Source organism: Pseudoliparis swirei, chromosome 17 (assembly GCF_029220125.1).
Source record: "Pseudoliparis swirei isolate HS2019 ecotype Mariana Trench chromosome 17, NWPU_hadal_v1, whole genome shotgun sequence".
In the NCBI taxonomy this organism is placed as follows: Eukaryota; Metazoa; Chordata; class Actinopteri; order Perciformes; family Liparidae; genus Pseudoliparis; species Pseudoliparis swirei.
In genome coordinates, this window is record NC_079404.1 from 491,162 (window position 1) to 508,561 (window position 17,400).

At 51.0% G+C, this 17,400-nt stretch overlaps 3 protein-coding genes across 6 annotated transcripts; 2 read left to right on the plus strand and 1 right to left on the minus strand.

Moving 5' to 3' along the window:
• Positions 1-99: 99 nt before the first annotated feature.
• dnajc12 (DnaJ (Hsp40) homolog, subfamily C, member 12) lies at positions 100-5,684 on the minus strand. Of its 3 annotated transcripts, none has more exons than XM_056435219.1 (6): positions 5,522-5,684; positions 4,051-4,401; positions 3,447-3,525; positions 3,084-3,223; positions 1,153-1,291; positions 100-797 (listed from the first exon to the last, which is right to left on the minus strand). In XM_056435219.1, the coding sequence occupies exons 2-6, from the start codon at positions 4,126-4,128 to the stop codon at positions 712-714; spliced, it is 522 nt and encodes a 173-aa protein (XP_056291194.1). In that variant the 5' UTR covers positions 4,129-4,401; positions 5,522-5,684; the 3' UTR covers positions 100-711. The 3 variants fall into 3 exon arrangements, with proteins under 3 accessions (XP_056291194.1, XP_056291193.1, XP_056291195.1); XM_056435218.1 differs by lacking the exon at positions 5,522-5,684 and adding an exon at positions 4,602-4,689; XM_056435220.1 differs by lacking the exons at positions 1,153-1,291; positions 5,522-5,684 and adding an exon at positions 4,602-4,689.
• On the plus strand, positions 4,761-10,267 carry sirt1 (sirtuin 1). Its single transcript, XM_056435215.1, has 9 exons — positions 4,761-5,019; positions 6,257-6,469; positions 6,777-7,012; positions 7,110-7,262; positions 7,633-7,780; positions 7,853-7,932; positions 8,731-8,914; positions 8,995-9,534; positions 9,713-10,267. The coding sequence occupies exons 1-9, from the start codon at positions 4,842-4,844 to the stop codon at positions 9,994-9,996; spliced, it is 2,016 nt and encodes a 671-aa protein (XP_056291190.1). The 5' UTR covers positions 4,761-4,841; the 3' UTR covers positions 9,997-10,267.
• A 2,526-nt stretch (positions 10,268-12,793) lies between these two features.
• Positions 12,794-17,167, plus strand: cacul1 (CDK2 associated cullin domain 1). 2 transcript variants are annotated; one of them, XM_056435217.1, is made up of 8 exons: positions 12,796-13,814; positions 13,978-14,104; positions 14,233-14,335; positions 14,427-14,522; positions 14,622-14,724; positions 15,478-15,567; positions 15,655-15,793; positions 15,879-17,167. In XM_056435217.1, exons 1-8 carry the CDS (start codon positions 13,508-13,510, stop codon positions 15,916-15,918), a joined length of 1,005 nt encoding a protein of 334 aa, XP_056291192.1. In that variant the 5' UTR covers positions 12,796-13,507; the 3' UTR covers positions 15,919-17,167. The 2 variants fall into 2 exon arrangements, with proteins under 2 accessions (XP_056291191.1, XP_056291192.1); XM_056435216.1 differs by having other exon boundaries at positions 12,794-13,814; positions 15,655-17,167.
• Positions 17,168-17,400: the final 233 nt, after the last annotated feature.

The window sequence follows — 17,400 nt, forward strand, 5'->3', positions numbered from 1 at the left end:
TCCTAATGCATTCTTCGGAATATCCCTTATATAGTATATTATGTATGAATTACATACACACTAGGACACCCATGTGAAGTTAGGCGATTTCTCTTTAGAAAGTGTTGGTAATATAGTTTTATTATGCATAGATCTCACTATCTGGAGTTACGCGTCCCGACATGTGGAACGTAAATGTTCAGAGAAAGAAGGAAAAAAGGGCAACGTGATGTTCACTGTGGCAACGGCGCCCCCTGGCGGGCAGAGACGAGCATGACAGGAAGAGGACACAATAGAGACCTGCGGAACCCACACCGAATGGTTCATCTGGCGTATAACCACCGGAAACACTGTGTACCACACACAGAAATACTGTGTACTTCATACAGAAATACTGCGTACTTCATACAGAAATACTGTGTACTTCTTTGAGAAATACTGTGCTTCCCAACCGTATGGACTTGACAACAACACAACAACACAAATAACAGAGTTACAGGTAATTTAATCCACAATCTAATCGTGTGTTCGTGAACAAATGAACAAAACTAACGACAAAGAAAATACTTCACGTCTCATAAGACAAATCATTTAGCAACAGAAACATTGTTGAACTCACAACAACAACTTTGGTGAGTTACAGCAGATATATTCACAAACAACAACAATGCACACGGTCCCCACAGCCACAAGATATGAAACACCTTTAAACTCAATTAAACGTTGATATGTTTAAATCTCATAATTTCTGAACTTCTGCAGCATGCTGGACGGGGAGTCAGCGGCCCAACGGAAACGCCGATGTCCGTAGTAGTCACCTGACAACAACGAGAAAAGTCAGTTTAATAAACAACAATAAACAATCAATATGATGGAGAAACATGTTGGACCTGTGTCACGCAGTATTGCATTTTATAATAAAGCTTTTATTGCATTAAGAGAAGAACAATTAGTGAAAGACATCCTCCTGCTGGTCACTTCCAACTTTGTATATTCGATGCAAACAACACCATTGTGTGTTTAGTTGTTTACATAAGTCATGCGGTGCATTGTTGTTTTAAAGTCATAGTCTGCATGGAGATACTACGGTTTCTGTTGGTATCCAAACGCAGTTCTCAGAAACAGGAGAGTAGACGTTCCCATTCCTTTGAGGATATTTTGGAGTTGACTAACTTGCGGAAGGCTCAGCATCATAGGAAGAGATCCTCGGAGCTCCTGGCCCAGCATGGAGCTCCTCTGCTTGGGGAGAGACTCCTTCATGTGAAGACTCCAGCGTGGGCTCCTTCTTACTCCTCACGGCCCAGTGCATCGACTGCAGATACAGCACCAGGCTTTATGATTATGATATATATATATATGCACATACATATATACATATATATTTATATGTATATATACACTACCGTTCAAAAGTTTGGGATCACCCAGACAATTTCGTGATTTCCATGAAAACTCACACTTTTATTTATCAAATGAGTTGCAAAATGTATAGAAAATATAGTCAAGACATTGACGAGGTTAGAAATAATGATTTGTATTTGAAGTATTAATTTTTTTCTTCAAACTTTGCTTTCGTCAAAGAATGCTCCTTTTGCAGCAATGACAGCATTGCAGACCTTTGGCATTCTAGCTGTTAATTTGTTGAGGTAATCTGTTGAAATGTCACCCCACGCTTCCTGAAGCACCTCCACAAGTTGGATTGGCTTGATGGGCACTTCTTGAGGACCATACGGTCAAGCTGCTCCCACAACAGCTCAATGGGGTTGAGATCTGGTGACTGGCCACTCCATTACAGACAGCAAGCTGCCTGCTTCTTCCCTCAATAGTTCTTCACAATGTGGAGGTGTGCTTTGGGTCATTGTCCTGTTGGAGGAGGACATTGGCTCCAATCAAGCGCTGCCCACAGGGTATGGCATGGCGTTGCAAAATGGAGTGACAGCCTTCCTTATTTAAAATCCCTTTTACCTGGTACCTCCCACTTTACCAGCACCAAAGCAGCCCCAGACCATCACATTACCTCCACCATGCTTGACAGATGGTGTCAGGCACTCTTCCAGCATCTTTTCACCTGTTCTGCGTCTCACAAATGTTCTTCTGTGTGATCCAAACACCTCAAACTTGGATTCATCTGTCCAGAACACCTTTTTCCAATCTTCCTCTGTCCAATGCCTGTGTTCTTTTGCCCATACCAATCTTTTCTTTTCATTGGCCAGTCTCAGATATGGCTTTTTCTTTGCCACTCTGCCTAGAAGGCCAGCATCCCGGAGTCGCCTCTTCACTGTCGACGTTGACACTGGCGTTTTGCGGGTAGCATTTGAAGAAGCTGCCAGTTGAGGACCTGTGAGGCGTCTATTTCTCAAATTAGAGACTCTAATGTACTTGTCTTCTTGCTGAGTTGTGCACCGGGGCCTCCCACTTCTCTTTCTGCTCTGGTTAGAGCCCGTTTGTGCTGTAGGAAATTTTCAGTTTCTTTGCAATTTCTCGCATGGAATAGCCTTCATTTCTAAGAACAAGAATAGACTGGCGAGTTTCACAGGAAACTTCTTTTTTTCTGGTCATTTTGAGAGTCTTATCAAACCCACAAATGTGATGCTCCAGATAATCAACTAGCTCAAAGGAAGGCCAGTTTTATAGCTTCTCTCATCAGCAAAACAGTTTTCAGCTGTGCTAACATAATTGCACAAGGGTTTTCAAGGGTTTTCTAATCATCCATTAGTCTTCTAAGGCGATTAGTAAACACAATGTACCATTAGAACACTGGAGTGATAGTTGCTGGAAATGGGCCTCTATACACCGATGGAGATATTTCATTAGAAACCAGACGTTTCCACCTAGAATAGTCATTTACCACATTAACAATGTATAGAGTGTATTTCTGATTGATTTAATGTTATCTCCATTGAAAAAAACAATGCTTTTCTTTGAAAAATAAGGACATTTCTAAGTGATCCCAAACTTTTGAACGGTAGTGTATATGTGTGTATATATATATATACATATATATACATATATGTATACATATATGTATATATATATATGTATACATATATGTATACATATATATATTATATATATATGTATATACTAGTCAAGACATCACATACCGTTTTAACAGAGTCATTCAAGGACTGCCAGTCATGAAAAGAAATAGTAACTCCACTTCTTGTCCACAGGTCATAGTTTTTTCTTTTGGTTTCGTTGCATAAAACCTCTTTGGCTTTCTGCAGGTTTTGGAAATTGGCCACTGGCAGAAAGAAAGAAGATATCAGGGTCCAGAACGATCATTATGCCTTCCGAATGAGGTAATAAAAGCACTCTGATTTGCATGAAGTTGCAGCTTTAAATTAACATAATTTGCTTTGAAGTCGAGACATCAGAAAGAGGCATTAACTGGAATAAGTGCAGCCAAGTGTTCCTGGGGAGAACAGGCTCTCTTATTTCTGCATCTGAGCCGATGGCTGCGGTACCTGCTCCGGGGTCGTCTGGGTGTCTGTCCGGGTGGCATGCCAAAGCTCGGATCTTGTATTCATTCAGAATTTGTTCAGTCTGAAAGGAAAAATGTCACAGAAAGTTAAAAAAACGAGCGTTCGCCAAACTAAATATTTGGAATTCAGGAATCAGTTACTCATTTAGCTTTCAGGGGACACAAACATCTGGAAGGTCACAACAAATCCAGTGAGGACACAATCCAGTTAAAGGCCCTGATCCCTTGTGAAAATGCATATTTTACATTAAAAATCAGATCGATCTCTACTGATCTTTCCTTTAGAGACAGTTCGCGTCGTATGACGTAATCACGCTCCTCAGCGCTGCAGGCAACGCGAGACGTTATGAATGTGACGTCGTCATCCTGATGTTTCCATCGGGTTGAAGGATGAATTATTTAAGACAAATGCTGTGATACGCGCGCGCGATGACGCACGACTGTTGGATCGGAGGAGACACAACTCATCTTCACGCTTACAGCTGGACATGTGTTGCATGATCCATTAACCTTCTGACTTATAGCCCGATGTTTTGGTTTGGACACCCAGCAAAGACTCATCCTAAAACCCACTGGCAACAACTTACCGACGACAATTCATCACATCCCAATAAGCCGTAAAAATCCTCCAAGTCCTCCGGGTTGCAGTTCAGAATAGTCTCCATAAAAGCTGTACTCAGATGTGTCTGCTCCTGGTTGTCACGGGGCTTTCAGATGTTAGGTTCAAGGTCTTCTGTTCAGTTGAGGCTCGCTCACGCGAATATATGTGCAACGTTTATCTTCTCTTTGTTTTTAAATTATTTCCCCAGCTGGTAGTGAGAACGGCCGGTGGTCAAAGCGCCGAGGCAGATCTCTCTGGAGGAAACGCAGCGGCTCTCGCCTCATGACGCACGTTGCGTTCACGTGTCTCCGCTACAGCCCCCGGCGCGAAGTTCAACCTATTCAAGGAATTAAAGCAAAAGCCGCCTTAATAATGAGAAAACACAACAATTAACTCTGTAATATAATGATGTATTTGATGAGTGGGCTACTAATCGTTTGGTATAACCATAAAGCAAGTGGCCACATTATATGGATAAGAGAGCAGGAAGCATTGAGTTTGTTATTAAACACATATTCATGTGATCCTATAACATACCGTTATTTACGTAGCTCACGTGCTATTATCGCCACGTTGTACGCGTTTCATTCACAGATGCGTTGAAACGCCTCTGAGCTACATTCCTCTGACGGTGTTTGAAGGCAGCGATATGTTGTTATGGTTTTACGTCATCGACGTAAAAGGGGGAGGAGCCAGCCGCCGCTACTGGTGGAGGATAAGTCACGTGCGCTATGCAAATGAGACAGCTGTCCAAGAGGAAGGCTCTGCGGGCTGAAGATGGCGGACGCAGAGACGAGTCTCGGAGCGGCCTGTTCGGGCGCTTCCGATATGGAGGAACCTTCCGCGAAAAGGTCGAAAATTAGCCCGGGAACGAGCTGCGGACCCACGGGCGCTCGAGAAGAAGAACCCTGCGGCGCCTCCGGGGCCACGGACAGCCGGGGAGCCGCCATTACAGGTACGCAAACAGCGCAGAACGAAGCGCAGCCGCGGTCGAGGCCCCGGCGGAGCCGGGCGCAGACAACAATGGACCGGGCCTGCCGCCGGTCCCCGGGCCGCGGAGCTGGACGGCGGCGCGGCGGGAACAGCGGAGGAGAGCGCGGGTACGTGCGCGAGACGTTGAGCCTCGCGCCGAGCGTCTCCGCGGCCTCGCGCGGCAACGCTCGGTTCACCAACTGAACGTAACGCGAACCGTTGTCGTTCTGGACATAAAACACGTCTTTAGCGTGACGTCAGCTAAAAAACAAATTAAAAGAAACGCGTCACGAAGGTATTGAACGACGGCGCGGTTCTCCCCGGTAGCCGGTTCTCTCCGGTACGGAGGGTTCTTGTCTTTGTGGGCGACTCATCAGTCAGTGCAGCAGTAACTGGTAAAAACATGTCTAACAACATTAAGACAGGACATTATAATTTAAAACGAGACATTTAAAAAATAACTAATAATATATTAAACACCACACAGGCTCAGTGTTGAGGAGGAAGAGGAGGCAGAGGAGGCTTCCCCCCGGAAGAAGAGCCTCTGCTGGGCTCGTCACCGGGTGTGATGTGTTCAGGGACCAAGTGAAGTCTTTAGTAATGTGGAGCAGGGGCGTCTCTAGGATGTGGATACGTCTGGGGCTTAGCCAGTGCAGCTTAGATAGGAAAGTGACCCACGGCGAGCGTTGTCGACGGGGGGGGGGGCGGGGCTAGTGAGAGTGTGCTCACCTGTGTGCTCACCTGTGTGCTCACCTGTGTGCGCGGATGTGTCGCGCGTATCACGGCAGAGCGATGCGCGTTATGGGAGCGGCGGCGCTGGGCTCAGCCCAGAGGAGTGGAGCAGCGACATGTGTAGACATAGAAACACTCAGACAGCAGCCCGCTGCCAGCCTGACTCCGCTGTATTGGGTGAATGACGTCACGTGCGACCTGGAGGTGTTAACCACTTGTGTGCCAAATCTTTTTTCTTTTTTTTAAAATTAACATTCGGGGCAAATTAAAAAACATCCGGGGCTTTAGCCCCGAGTGTTTTAGCCTAGGGACGCCACTGATGTGGAGTCCCAGGATGCTGTGCACCTCCTCCAGGATGCTGTGCACCTCCTGGATCTCCTCCCTCTCTTCCCACAGAGAGGCGTCGTCTCCATGTCGGTGGTTGGATGACGTTGTGGTTCTCATCTCTAGTTTTAATGAATTAATTTGACTAACTTCTCCGTCCTCAGATTTCCTCGGTGGTGACGGTCTGGCCGTGTCGCCGGGCCGCCTCGACGAGGACCAGGACCGCCTTGACGGGGACCAGGACCGCCTCGACGAGGACCAGGACCGCCTCAACGAGGACCAGGACCGCCTTGACGGGGACCAGGACCGCCTCAACGAGGACGACGGCGGATCGTCGCACGCGAGCTCCAGCGACTGGGCGCCTCAGCCGCAGATAGGTAACTCTATCGGCTCTGACTTCATTCAGCAAAACAACTCTCCTAAGTCATGAGACAGAGTCCAGTCCGTAGTGACCTCTGTGTCCTCTGAGTCCAGTCCGTAGTGTCCTGTGTCCTCTGAGTCCAGTCCGTAGTGTCCTCTGTGTCCTCTGAGTCCAGTCCGTAGTGTCCTCTGAGTCCAGTCCGTAGTGTCCTCTGTGTCCTCTGAGTCCAGTCCGTAGTGTCCTCTGTGTCCTCTGAGCTGAGTCCAGTTCGTGGCGTGTACCACTGGAGAACAGAGTGGTTCTGAGTTCTGGTTCTGGTCCAGGCTCCTACAGCTTCATCCAGCAGCACATCAGGGAGACGGACCCCCGTACCATCCTGAGGGAGCTGCTGCCAGAGACCGTGCTGCCGCCCGACCTGGACGACATGACGCTGTGGCAGATCATCATCAACATCTCCGAGCCGCCCAAGAGGAAGAAGAGGAAGGACGTGAACACCTTGGAGGACGTGGTCCGGCTGCTGCACCAGAGCAAACGGATCCTGGTGCTGACCGGTGCCGGGGTACGCATGTCCAGCGACCGTGGTTCTGTTGAGTGTGTCGGAGGTCACGCGTGGTGCCGATGTAAATTAAGCCAGGAGGCCTGTTGTTGTTGTGTAGGTGTCGGTTTCTTGTGGAATACCAGATTTTCGCTCCAGAGATGGAATCTATGCCCGGCTCGCTGTGGACTTCCCGGACCTTCCAGACCCTCAGGCCATGTTCGACATCGAGTACTTCAGGCGGGACCCCAGACCCTTTTTCAAGTTTGCTAAGGTTTGTTCATTGTGTCCACTCCACAGACCAGGATGCATGATGTCATACACGTTGTTCAAATGATGTTCAAAAGTAATCGAGCGCCGTGAGGTCTGATGAAGACGTGCGTGGACACGGGCCCTCCTCAGACCTGGACCTGCGTACCTGGTCTCCCTGCACGGTTCTGGTCACACGGCAAGACGAGACCGGCCCTTTAGAGCTTCATCCCTCGATCACACGCAGCGTGTGAGGATGGTGACGAGATGCATCACACCCGGTCACCTTGTCTTCCGCTAGAAGTCCTATCTGACGTCTAGCTTGTGAGACGATAACAAAGGTTTAAAGTAGTCCGTTCTCCAGATGCTTCATGCAGTCGTCCTCTTCGTTGCAGGAGATCTACCCCGGCCAGTTCCAGCCCTCCCCGTGTCACAAGTTCATATCCATGCTGGATAAGCAGGGAAAGCTGCTGCGCAACTACACGCAGAACATCGACACGCTGGAGCAGGTGTCCGGCGTGGAGCGGATCATCCAGTGTCACGGTGAGTCGCCGCGCCGCGCGCACGCGCACAGCTGTCCATGGGACTGAAGGTCAGCCATCGTTTGTATTTCAGGGTCGTTTGCGACCGCTTCCTGTCTCGTTTGTAAACACAAAGTGGATTGTGAAGCGATCAGGGAAGACATCTTTAACCAGGTACGTATCCATGGCAACCGGTTCCCAGGTAACGCATCACACGGAGACACTGAGGACCTGCAGCGGTGGGAATGAAAAGGCACAACTTGCATCCTTTGCTATTTAATGGTTATTCCACGAAACGAGCATCTGCAGCGTAGACTGGTGCAGAACCGAGGAAGCCGACGCAAAGACGGCTTCAGTGTGAGGGATCTCCAGGACCAGGAGGAGCCATTTGGATGGAAACTCAAGAGATCCTTTTCCCTGCAGACATGTTGACTTGTAATCAATGCTGCGTTGCTTAATTAGCTTGAAAGTAGAAATATTTCCTGTTATGAGCTCCATCTGATTTTCTATGAAGGGTCTTTGAATTTTACCCAAGAACAAAAAATATATAAACTAACTGGCAAGTCTAGAAAGGTCCGATAGGTTGGCCACGCACAATTTAAGATGGGGAGAAATCAAAGTGTGTCCCTGTTGAGCTGTATGCTTATCCTAAAACCAGTTTAGGACTCTGTGGTTGAAGTGCTTTGTTACTCTCTTCACCACAGCGTGGCGTACGTCTGTTAGTGTTGTGACCACCTGCCCACATGGTGGAGTCTTAATTTCAATAAATCATCGTCTCGACAGTCGGTGTCCGTTTTATTAACCTGCTGCAAATAATGTTAAAGTTAATCAAATTACAAAACCCTAACATATAAGATGATGCCTTTGTATTGGACACAAGAGGCTGATCCAGTGAGGCTGCTGGGTATCGTGTGGAAACTCCCGCCTAACAGTATTTATTTGTAACGCTCGTAACGTGAAATCCTTCCTCAGGTCGTCCCGCGCTGTCCACGCTGTCCGGACGTCCCCCTGGCCATCATGAAGCCTGACATCGTCTTCTTCGGGGAGAACCTTCCAGAGATGTTCCACAGGGCCATGAAGCAGGATAAAGATGAAGTGGACCTCTTGATCGTCATCGGCTCGTCCCTTAAAGTGCGCCCGGTGGCCCTCATCCCGAGTACGTGTGTGGATGTTTTCTGTCGGATGTCAGCCGTATGTTCCTCCTGCGCTCAACCCGACACTCTTCATCCCATCCAGACTCCATTCCACACGAAGTGCCTCAGGTCCTGATCAACAGGGAGCAGCTGCCTCACCTCAACTTCGACGTGGAGCTGCTCGGCGACTGCGACGTCATCGTCAACGAGCTCTGCCACCGGCTGGGCGGAGACTTCGAGCAGCTCTGCTACAACATCGTCAGACTCAGCGAGACCACGGAGAAACCGCCCCGGCTACCGGAGCCGCCGCCGAGCGAGGCCTCGCCCGCCGCGGCTCAGGAGGAGGAGCGGCGGCTCATCACGGACTCTGTGACGCCGCCGCCGGAGGAGACGGAGAGCCTGAACGACGCCGCCGGTAGTGACGCCGCTCCTCCAGAGCCGTGTCCGGACGCTCGCTGCCCCAGCGAAGAGACGGCCGAGCCGGCAGAGTTACCGGCAGAAGACGCACCGCCAAGAGAGGAGGAAGAGGAGGAGGAGGAGGAGGGCACCGCTGACGTAAAGAGCCAAACCTCCAACCTTGAGCTTCGCAGACGATGCTGGATGAGTCGAATCAACAGAAGTCCGATCAGCAAACGCCTTGAGAGTAAGTCAGAGTCCTCAGACGTGATCAGGCGCTGGATCCAACCGGTTGCTCGCCATTCACACCAGTCATCCAAGTTCCTTTTGCTTATGCAGCTGCTCAAGCCACGTCATCCCAATGTGTGGTTTTGAGTCCTCTCCAGACGTAGATCCCCTGAACAGGTGGTGTTGTTCCCCCACAGCGGCCCAGTACCTGTTCCAGGCCCCCAACCACTACATCTTCCACGGCGCCGAGGTCTACTCCGACTCCGAGGACGAGACGTCGAGCTCCTGCGGCAGCGACGAGTCCGACTGCAGCGGCGGCGGCGAAGAGGACGACAGCGAGGAGCCGGAGGAGGCGGAGGCGCTCGCCGCGGAGGGAGCGGCGCGCCTCCGAGACTCATTCCTCCGCGCGCTCGCCGACGAGGCGCCGAGCGCGCGGACGGACAGTACTTGTGATCAAACTCAAAGCACCACACCTCTTTGAATGGACCCAGTCCACTAAGCACTAATGCTCTTTCCTATATCTTTTTTGACTCATCAACCGTCCTATTATTTTTTTTTTCATAAAGTTGAAATTGCTTGACAACTTCGATGACGACGGCAAGTTTTTCTTCACGAGCGTCGAGTCTGACGCGCTGTCGACTCCTGACGGCACGGAGCGTCCTCTAGTCCTTCATGCTCCTCTAGTCCTTCATGCTCCTCTAGTCCTTCATGCTCCTCTAGTCCTTCATGCTCCTCTAGTCCTTCATGCTCCTCTAGTCCTTCATGCTCCTCTAGTCCTTCATGCTCCTCTAGTCCTACACGCTCCTCTAGTCCTTCATGCTCCTCTAGTCCTACACGCTCCTCTAGTTCTTCATGCTCCTCTAGTCCTACACGCTCCTCTAGTCCTTCATGCTCCTCTAGTCCTTCTTCATGCTCCTCTAGTCCTTCATGCGCCTCTAGTCCTTCATGCTCCTCTAGTCCTTCTTCATGCTCCTCTAGTCCTTCATGCGCCTCTAGTCCTTCTTCATGCTCCTCTAGTCCTTCATGCTCCTCTAGTCCTTCATGCTCCTCTAGTCCTTCATGCTCCTCTAGTCCTTCATGCTCCTCTAGTCCTTCATGCTCCTCTAGTCCTTCATGCTCCTCTAGTCCTTCTTCATGCTCCTCTAGTCCTTCATGCTCCTCTAGTCCTTCTTCATGCTCCTCTAGTCCTTCTTCATGCTCCTCTAGTCCTTCTTCATGCTCCTCTAGTCCTTCATGCTCCTCTAGTCCTTCATGCTCCTCTAGTCCTTCATGCTCCTCTAGTCCTTCATGCTCCTCTAGTCCTTCATGCTCCTCTAGTCCTTCATGCTCCTCTAGTCCTTCATGCTCCTCTAGTCCTTCTTCATGCTCCTCTAGTCCTTCATGCTCCTCTAGTCCTTCATGCTCCTCTAGTCCTTCTTCATGCTCCTCTAGTCCTTCATGCTCCTCTAGTCCTTCATGCTCCTCTAGTCCTTCATGCTCCTCTAGTCCTTCATGCTCCTCTAGTCCTTCATGCTCCTCTAGTCCTTCATGCTCCTCTAGTCCTTCTTCATGCTCCTCTAGTCCTTCATGCTCCTCTAGTCCTTCTTCATGCTCCTCTAGTCCTTCTTCATGCTCCTCTAGTCCTTCATGCTCCTCTAGTCCTTCATGCTCCTCTAGTCCTTCTTCATGCTCCTCTAGTCCTTCATGCTCCTCTAGTCCTTCTTCATGCTCCTCTAGTCCTTCATGCTCCTCTAGTCCTTCATGCTCCTCTAGTCCTTCTACACGCTCCTCTAGTCCTTCATGCTCCTCTAGTCCTTCATGCTCCTCTAGTCATTCATGCTCCTCTAGTCCTTCTTCATGCTCCTCTAGTCCTTCATGCTCCTCTAGTCCTTCATGCTCCTCTAGTCCTTCATGCTCCTCTAGTCCTTCATGCTCCTCTAGTCCTTCATGCTCCTCTAGTTCTTCATGCTCCTCTAGTTCTTCATGCTCCTCTAGTCCTTCATGCTCCTCTAGTCCTTCAACATGCTCCTCTAGTCCTTCTACATGCTCCTCTAGTTCTTCATGCTCCTCTAGTTCTTCATGCTCCTCTAGTCCTTCATGCTCCTCTAGTCCTTCTACATGCTCCTCTAGTCCTTCTGACATCCACTGCAACATGAGATGAGCTGTAATTCCTCCAGTGCAGTCAGTTGTTCCAGGCTGAACGTTGAACGTCTCCGGCGTGGTCCAGTGGGCGTGGTCCAGTGGGCGTGGTCCAGTGGGCGTGGTCCAGTGGGCGTGGTCCAGTGGGCGTGGTCCAGTGGGCGTGGTCCAGTGGGCGTGGTCCAGTGGGCGTGGTCCAGTGGGCGTGGTCCAGTGGGCGTGGTCCAGTGGGCGTGGTCCAGTGGGCGTGGTCCAGTGGGCGTGGTCCAGTGGGCATACAACATGTGTTCCGCTGCTGCCTGCCAGAGGCACGATGCGTTCGCATCTTCAGATGGTTTACTTGAACACGTTGTCTAACTTCAATATAAAAGTTTAGCGCTTCTTTTCACGGGGTAAACGCTAGAATTCAGAACCCTACTTTTTCATTTCAGACCAAAGAAGGCTTTCTCAACACGCTCCTACGGTGTCATATGCATTGTATGTTTAAAATATATAACTATTGAATAAGGTGTTCCTTCCGACATGTGGCAGCTACTTTTTATGGTCGTGCCTCTTATTTGTATACTCTGATGTGAGACGTGCCCATCTAAGAGTAGATGCTAGTTTATCTGTCCAAAGTCGTGTTGTCAAACCGTAGGCGTATATTCAACGACTTCACTATGTTCCCTTCTCATGAAAGTGGATTTGTTGCCGTCGCACTTTTCATAGATTATAAAGTTAAGACATTAATTCCACAGAGAAGCCTACTGCCTGTAAAGATGATGTGTTGGTAGATATTTAATTCAGTGTATTGGATAAAGGTTTACTCCAGACCGACATATTCATCATACATCTACAAGGTAATGTTTTGTTTACAGAATAAGAAAATGTTTGTTTTACATCTTTATATTGGTTATCTCTCCTTGAGTTCTCAGTAAAAAAGAAGAAGAATGAAAATCTATTTATTTCTGATATTTCGTGTCCAGCAGACCAGTGAAGGAGTCAGGTGAGTGCGCCCCCTAGCGTCCGTGAGTTCACATTGCAGTAACTCAGTTCACTGTCAGCGGAGTTAGAGACAGGGCTCTCAAGTTTTGAAGACAGGCAAGAGTGACACCCCCCCCCCCCCCCCCCCGCAGAACGAAAAATTGTTCTTTCTTTCCTGTTCTTTTTTCTGATTGGCTGATAAGTGGCTCCTCACAGCAGAACTCCAGGGGAGCGCTTGATTCCTCCACGGTGAGGGCAGCGCGGCTCATGTTGGCGGCACATTAAAACATTAAATAGCCGAGTTTTTTTCAGCCTGAGAAATACGATGTGTGGCGGGAGTGCGTGACGTAAGACCGAAATGCGTGAGTCTCACGCTCAATGCGTGACACTTGAGAGCCCTGGAGACAGTTAACAACATTTCAACATTTAATAATCTACGGAAAGTCTCGATTTACACTTTAGCGTCGATAATGTTGGGAGGGTAAACACGTAGTCAGTGGAATAGCGTTAAACGCCTGTTTGCGCATGCGTACTAACAATCTGTTTCATTTGAACCTGTAATCTCGCTGTGGGATGCACATCTTTATATACGTCATCAGTCGGTTAATATGTAGTAGTTCTAACCGCGGTCAGGTTGAGTAACGCTACCTGATAACTCTAATATTTACGTGTGTGTACTGACATTTAATTTATGAGTTTAAGTCTCTTGGAACTACATTTCCCGGTTGTCTCCCTCAGCTCGTCGGTTTTACGACATGTCGTAAAACAAGTGTTAACGCAGCTAAACCGAGATGGACACCGCCAGAGACGCCTGACACACTTTGTTTTGTCTTTATCCTTTTACGGAACAAATAAAACAAGGTAAGATGCTGATGTAGTGGCGCCCGGTGTCAGCGCACGGGACCGGAACCATGGAGGCCATGGACGATGACAGCTCGGACATGAAAGACGACCACAACCACAACTACTGCGCGAGCGGCGGCGGGAAGGTCCGCGCGCATCCGAGGAGCCAGCTCTCGGTCCCGCGGTCCGCCGGTGCACCGGAGCCGGGGGCAGAGCCCGAGACCCGACGGGGGAAGCTGTGGCCCGGCAGCACCGGGTCAAAGTTCATGGACTCTGATTCCGGCAGCGAGAGCAGCGAAGTCAGCGAGGCGGACTGCGCGGCCCCGCCAGCCGCGGGCGACGGGACCTCCGGCCTGGACTCCACCTCCAAGTTCCGTGAGTCCACGGGACGCGGACCCGGCTGCAGCGGGGGTTCGGTTCCCCCGTGGTCACTCGGCCCCGCTGCGGTGTTGCTCCCGGTGGAAGGCCCGGTGCCTTCCACCGGGAGCAGGTCCGGTTGAACCTGACCGTCTCTCCCCCTCCTCCTCCTCTCATCCAGTGCTCAACGCGATGGCCGTGGAGGACTACCGGAACAACCACTGGCCCAATCTGGAGAAGGCTATAGACCGCCTGCTGATCCAGAACCCCACGGACCACATCTCTGTGTCTTATGCACAGATATACAGGTACAAACACACACATGAGCCAGGCACGGTGTGTGTGGTTCTGTTGCATCGAGGTGCCCATAAAGTACCTTATGTTGAACTGGAATGCTGTGTTTATTTCACCTTGTTGTTGTTGTTGTTGTTCCTAGCTACGTCTACAAGTGTGTCTGCCAGCAGCATTCTGAGCTGCTCTACAGCGACTTGACGTTGAAAATAACAAATCACCTCCAACAGGTTTCCACTCATCTCCAGGTAAGAAGACACACAATCCAAAGAGAAGTTCCTCCTCGAGCAGGAGCTGCTGACTCACACGCTCGTCTACGTTGTTGTTGTTGTTTACCAGGCCAGCCCGCCGGAGGACTTCATCGAGAACTTTAACGTTGCGCTGACGCAGTACACGGCGTCTCTTCAATGCATCGTTCCTGTGTTCATGTACCTGGTAGGAGTTCCTGCTTCTGTTGACTCTGCTCCAGAGTGATTGTTGCCGTGGCAACGTGTGACCCCCCCCCCCCGCGGTGCGCCTCTTCAATGTTTTCAGAACAAGTTCTACATCGAGTCCAAGCTGAACCGAGACCTCCGGGAGGACCTGATGAAGCTGTTCGCCGAGCACGTCGCGGAGATCCATGTGAACACGCTGATGCGTGAGTGTTCCCCGAAGCCCTGCAGGCGCCACCTGACGCTTAACCCTCCAGAGACTTCATTTCCCCTCCTCGTCTTGTGCCTCCTTGTCTTGTGCTTCCCTCCTCCTTGTCTTGTGCTTCCCTCCTCCTTGTCTTGTTCCTCCTTTTCGTGTGCTCCCCTCCTCCTTGTCTTGTTCCTCCTTGTCTTGTGCTTCCCTCCTCCTTGTCTTGTTCCTCCTTGTCTTGTGCTCCCCTCCTCCTTGTCTTGTTCCTCCTTGTCTTTTGCTTCCCTCCTTTTGTCTTGTTCCTCCTTGTCGTGTGCTCCCTTCCTCCTTGTCTTGTTCCTCCTTGTCTTGTGCTCCCCTCCTCATTGTCTTGTTCTTCCTTGTCTTTTGCTTCCCTCCTTTTGTCTTGTTCCTCCTTGTCTTGTGCTCCCCTCCTCCTTGTCTTGTTCCTCCTTGTCGTGTGCTCCCCTCCTCCTTGTCTTGTGCTTCCCTCCTCCTTGTCTTGTTCCTCCATGTCGTGTGCTCCCCTCCTCCTTGTCTTGTTCCTCCTTGTCTTGTGCTCCCCTCCTCCTTGTCTTGTTCCTCCTTGTCTTTTGCGCCCCTCCTCCTTGTCTTGTTCCTCCTTTTCGTGTGCGCCCCTCCTCCTTGTCTTGTTCCTCCATGTCGTGTGCTTCCCTCCTCCTTGTCTTGTTCCTCCTTGTTGTGTGCTTCCCTCCTCCTTGTCTTGTTCCTCCTTGTCTTGTGCTCCCCTCCTCCTTGTCTTGTCCAGCGCTCCTCATCAAGGCTCACTCCATGCCGTTCCAAGTGCAGCCGTCCACCATGGCCAGCGTGGTGAAAGGCCTCCACAGCCTGCGGCCAGGTGAGCGGCTGCGGGTCGTACCGTCTCGGTGTCCTGTAACCAAACCACACGTAGGTTCACGTCCCTGTGTTTCATCCGGTTCCCCAGACTGGGCCCAGTTGGCCCCGCCTCTCTTCTCTGGGTTCATCCCCCAGATCAACCCCCCCGCCGTGGCGTCCCTGCTGCCCGACTACGCGGCGCACGACCAGGAGCTGCAGCGCGAGCTGCACCTGAGCGGATTCCCCCGGTCGGTCCTCAGCGTGGAGAGAAACGTCCCACCAGGCGCTTCTCTTTTAAACGTTGTGATGTTCCTGTTTTCTTTTGTCTTCCAGGGGCGACCAGTCTCGTAAAAGGGCCAGCGAGGACTCCTGATGGCGGCGCCGCCACTGGGTTGGGAGGCTCCTCCTCCTCCGCCACCGCCAAGGTTATGAAACGCTGGACAAAAAAACGGGAACGCGATGCTGAGCTGCAGAAGCTTGAACTGACTGCACTGAGAACACAAAGAGCCCCCAGACCGCCAGACCCCCACCCCAGACCGCCAGACCCCCAGACCCCCAGACCGCCAGACCTCCAGACCCCCACACCTCCAGACCGCCAGACCCCCACACCACCAGACCCCCAGACCGCCAGACCCCCACACCTCCAGACCCCCACACCACCAGACCGCCAGACCCCCACACCACCAGACCGCCAGACCCCCACACCTCCAGACCGCCAGACCCCCACACCACCAGACCCCCACACCCCCAGACCGCCAGACCCCCACACCTCCAGACCTCCAGACCCCCAGACCTCCAGACCCCCACGGTGGTGCTGCTGTCCTCTGGGATCCTCACGCCCCTCAGTGTTGTGGGGGTCCCCCTCCTCCTCCTCCTCCTCCTCCTCCTCTGAAGAAGAAGGGCCTTCACGGTGCCTTCTGATTGGGTCTCATTCCTAACCTTTTAACATGGAAGTGTCTTTTTGATATTCTGGGCTCAGACTTTATTGCTGCTAATAACTGTTCATGTGGCGATGCTGCGGCTCCCTGGCTCCGCCCACTGAAGGGGGGGGCGTCCCCCCACCTCGACCATGATGCTCTTCTTCGTGTTGCCTTCACTGTGCCGGTAAACCGGATCGTATTCCCCGTTACGCCAAAGAGGATTCTACTCGACGTTAAGACGCACGGGAGTCATGACGACGGGGTTAATGTTGCGTAACATCTGAGCTCCCATTGGTCGACTGTTTGTTTGGACTTTAAGTTCTTTGGCCATCACTTGTCTGTCAGGGATCTCACGACCGGCGTCGCGCTGTTTGACGCCAGCGTGTCCGTTGGTCCCTGAACTACACAGCCGACTGATGGAGTTTACAGAAGTGTGTGTGTGTGTGTGTGTGTGTGTGTGTGTGTGTGTGTGTGTGTGTGTGTGTGTGTGTGTGTGTGTGTGTGTGTTCTGAACTCATTTCATGACTGATGGGCACACGGGTGTTTCTGTTTCTCACTGTCCCAGATTTGAAGTCTTGACCGACGTCGTGATCAAAGGAGAAGACGATCGCTGCAGATGCCATGATGTTGTTGTTCTGTGTGACGTTCTCTCCAACATGTTGACAACTGAACAGCTGTGAATAAACTTCCGCTTTGGTGAAATACTTTGATTTTTTTGTGAGGTAACATCGAGCTATAAAAGTCTCCTTCCGGTTCCTGTGCTCCACGAGGGGCTTCTACATCCTGAAGGATGGAGGTCTGTGACGCTAGAGGAGGAATCCCTTTACACACACCCCCCTCCCCTCCCCCTCCTGGCCAATGAGCCGGGACGCCACCCGGACACGTGGGCCAGGCCTCCCCAAAATAACCTGCGACTCTGCCGCGGACTGAGACCG

Excerpts from the sequence above, each read along its gene's own strand:
- cacul1 (XM_056435216.1), top strand. The coding sequence starts at position 13,508 with ATGGAGGCCATGGACGATGACAGCTCGGACATGAAAGACGACCACAAC. Across the intron at positions 14,336-14,426 it reads AGGTTTCCACTCATCTCCAG|GCCAGCCCGCCGGAGGACTT; the intron begins GTAAGAAGACAC and ends GTTGTTTACCAG. Across the intron at positions 14,725-15,477 it reads CCATGTGAACACGCTGATGC|CGCTCCTCATCAAGGCTCAC; the intron begins GTGAGTGTTCCC and ends TGTCTTGTCCAG.
- sirt1 (XM_056435215.1), top strand. The coding sequence starts at position 4,842 with ATGGCGGACGCAGAGACGAGTCTCGGAGCGGCCTGTTCGGGCGCTTCC. Across the intron at positions 7,781-7,852 it reads GCGGATCATCCAGTGTCACG|GGTCGTTTGCGACCGCTTCC; the intron begins GTGAGTCGCCGC and ends TTTGTATTTCAG. Across the intron at positions 9,535-9,712 it reads GATCAGCAAACGCCTTGAGA|CGGCCCAGTACCTGTTCCAG; the intron begins GTAAGTCAGAGT and ends GTTCCCCCACAG.
- dnajc12 (XM_056435219.1), bottom strand. The coding sequence starts at position 4,128 with ATGGAGACTATTCTGAACTGCAACCCGGAGGACTTGGAGGATTTTTAC. Across the intron at positions 3,224-3,446 it reads CCCAGACGACCCCGGAGCAG|TGGCCAATTTCCAAAACCTG; the intron begins GTACCGCAGCCA and ends TCTTTCTGCCAG. Across the intron at positions 1,292-3,083 it reads TGAATGACTCTGTTAAAACG|TCGATGCACTGGGCCGTGAG; the intron begins GTATGTGATGTC and ends CTGTATCTGCAG.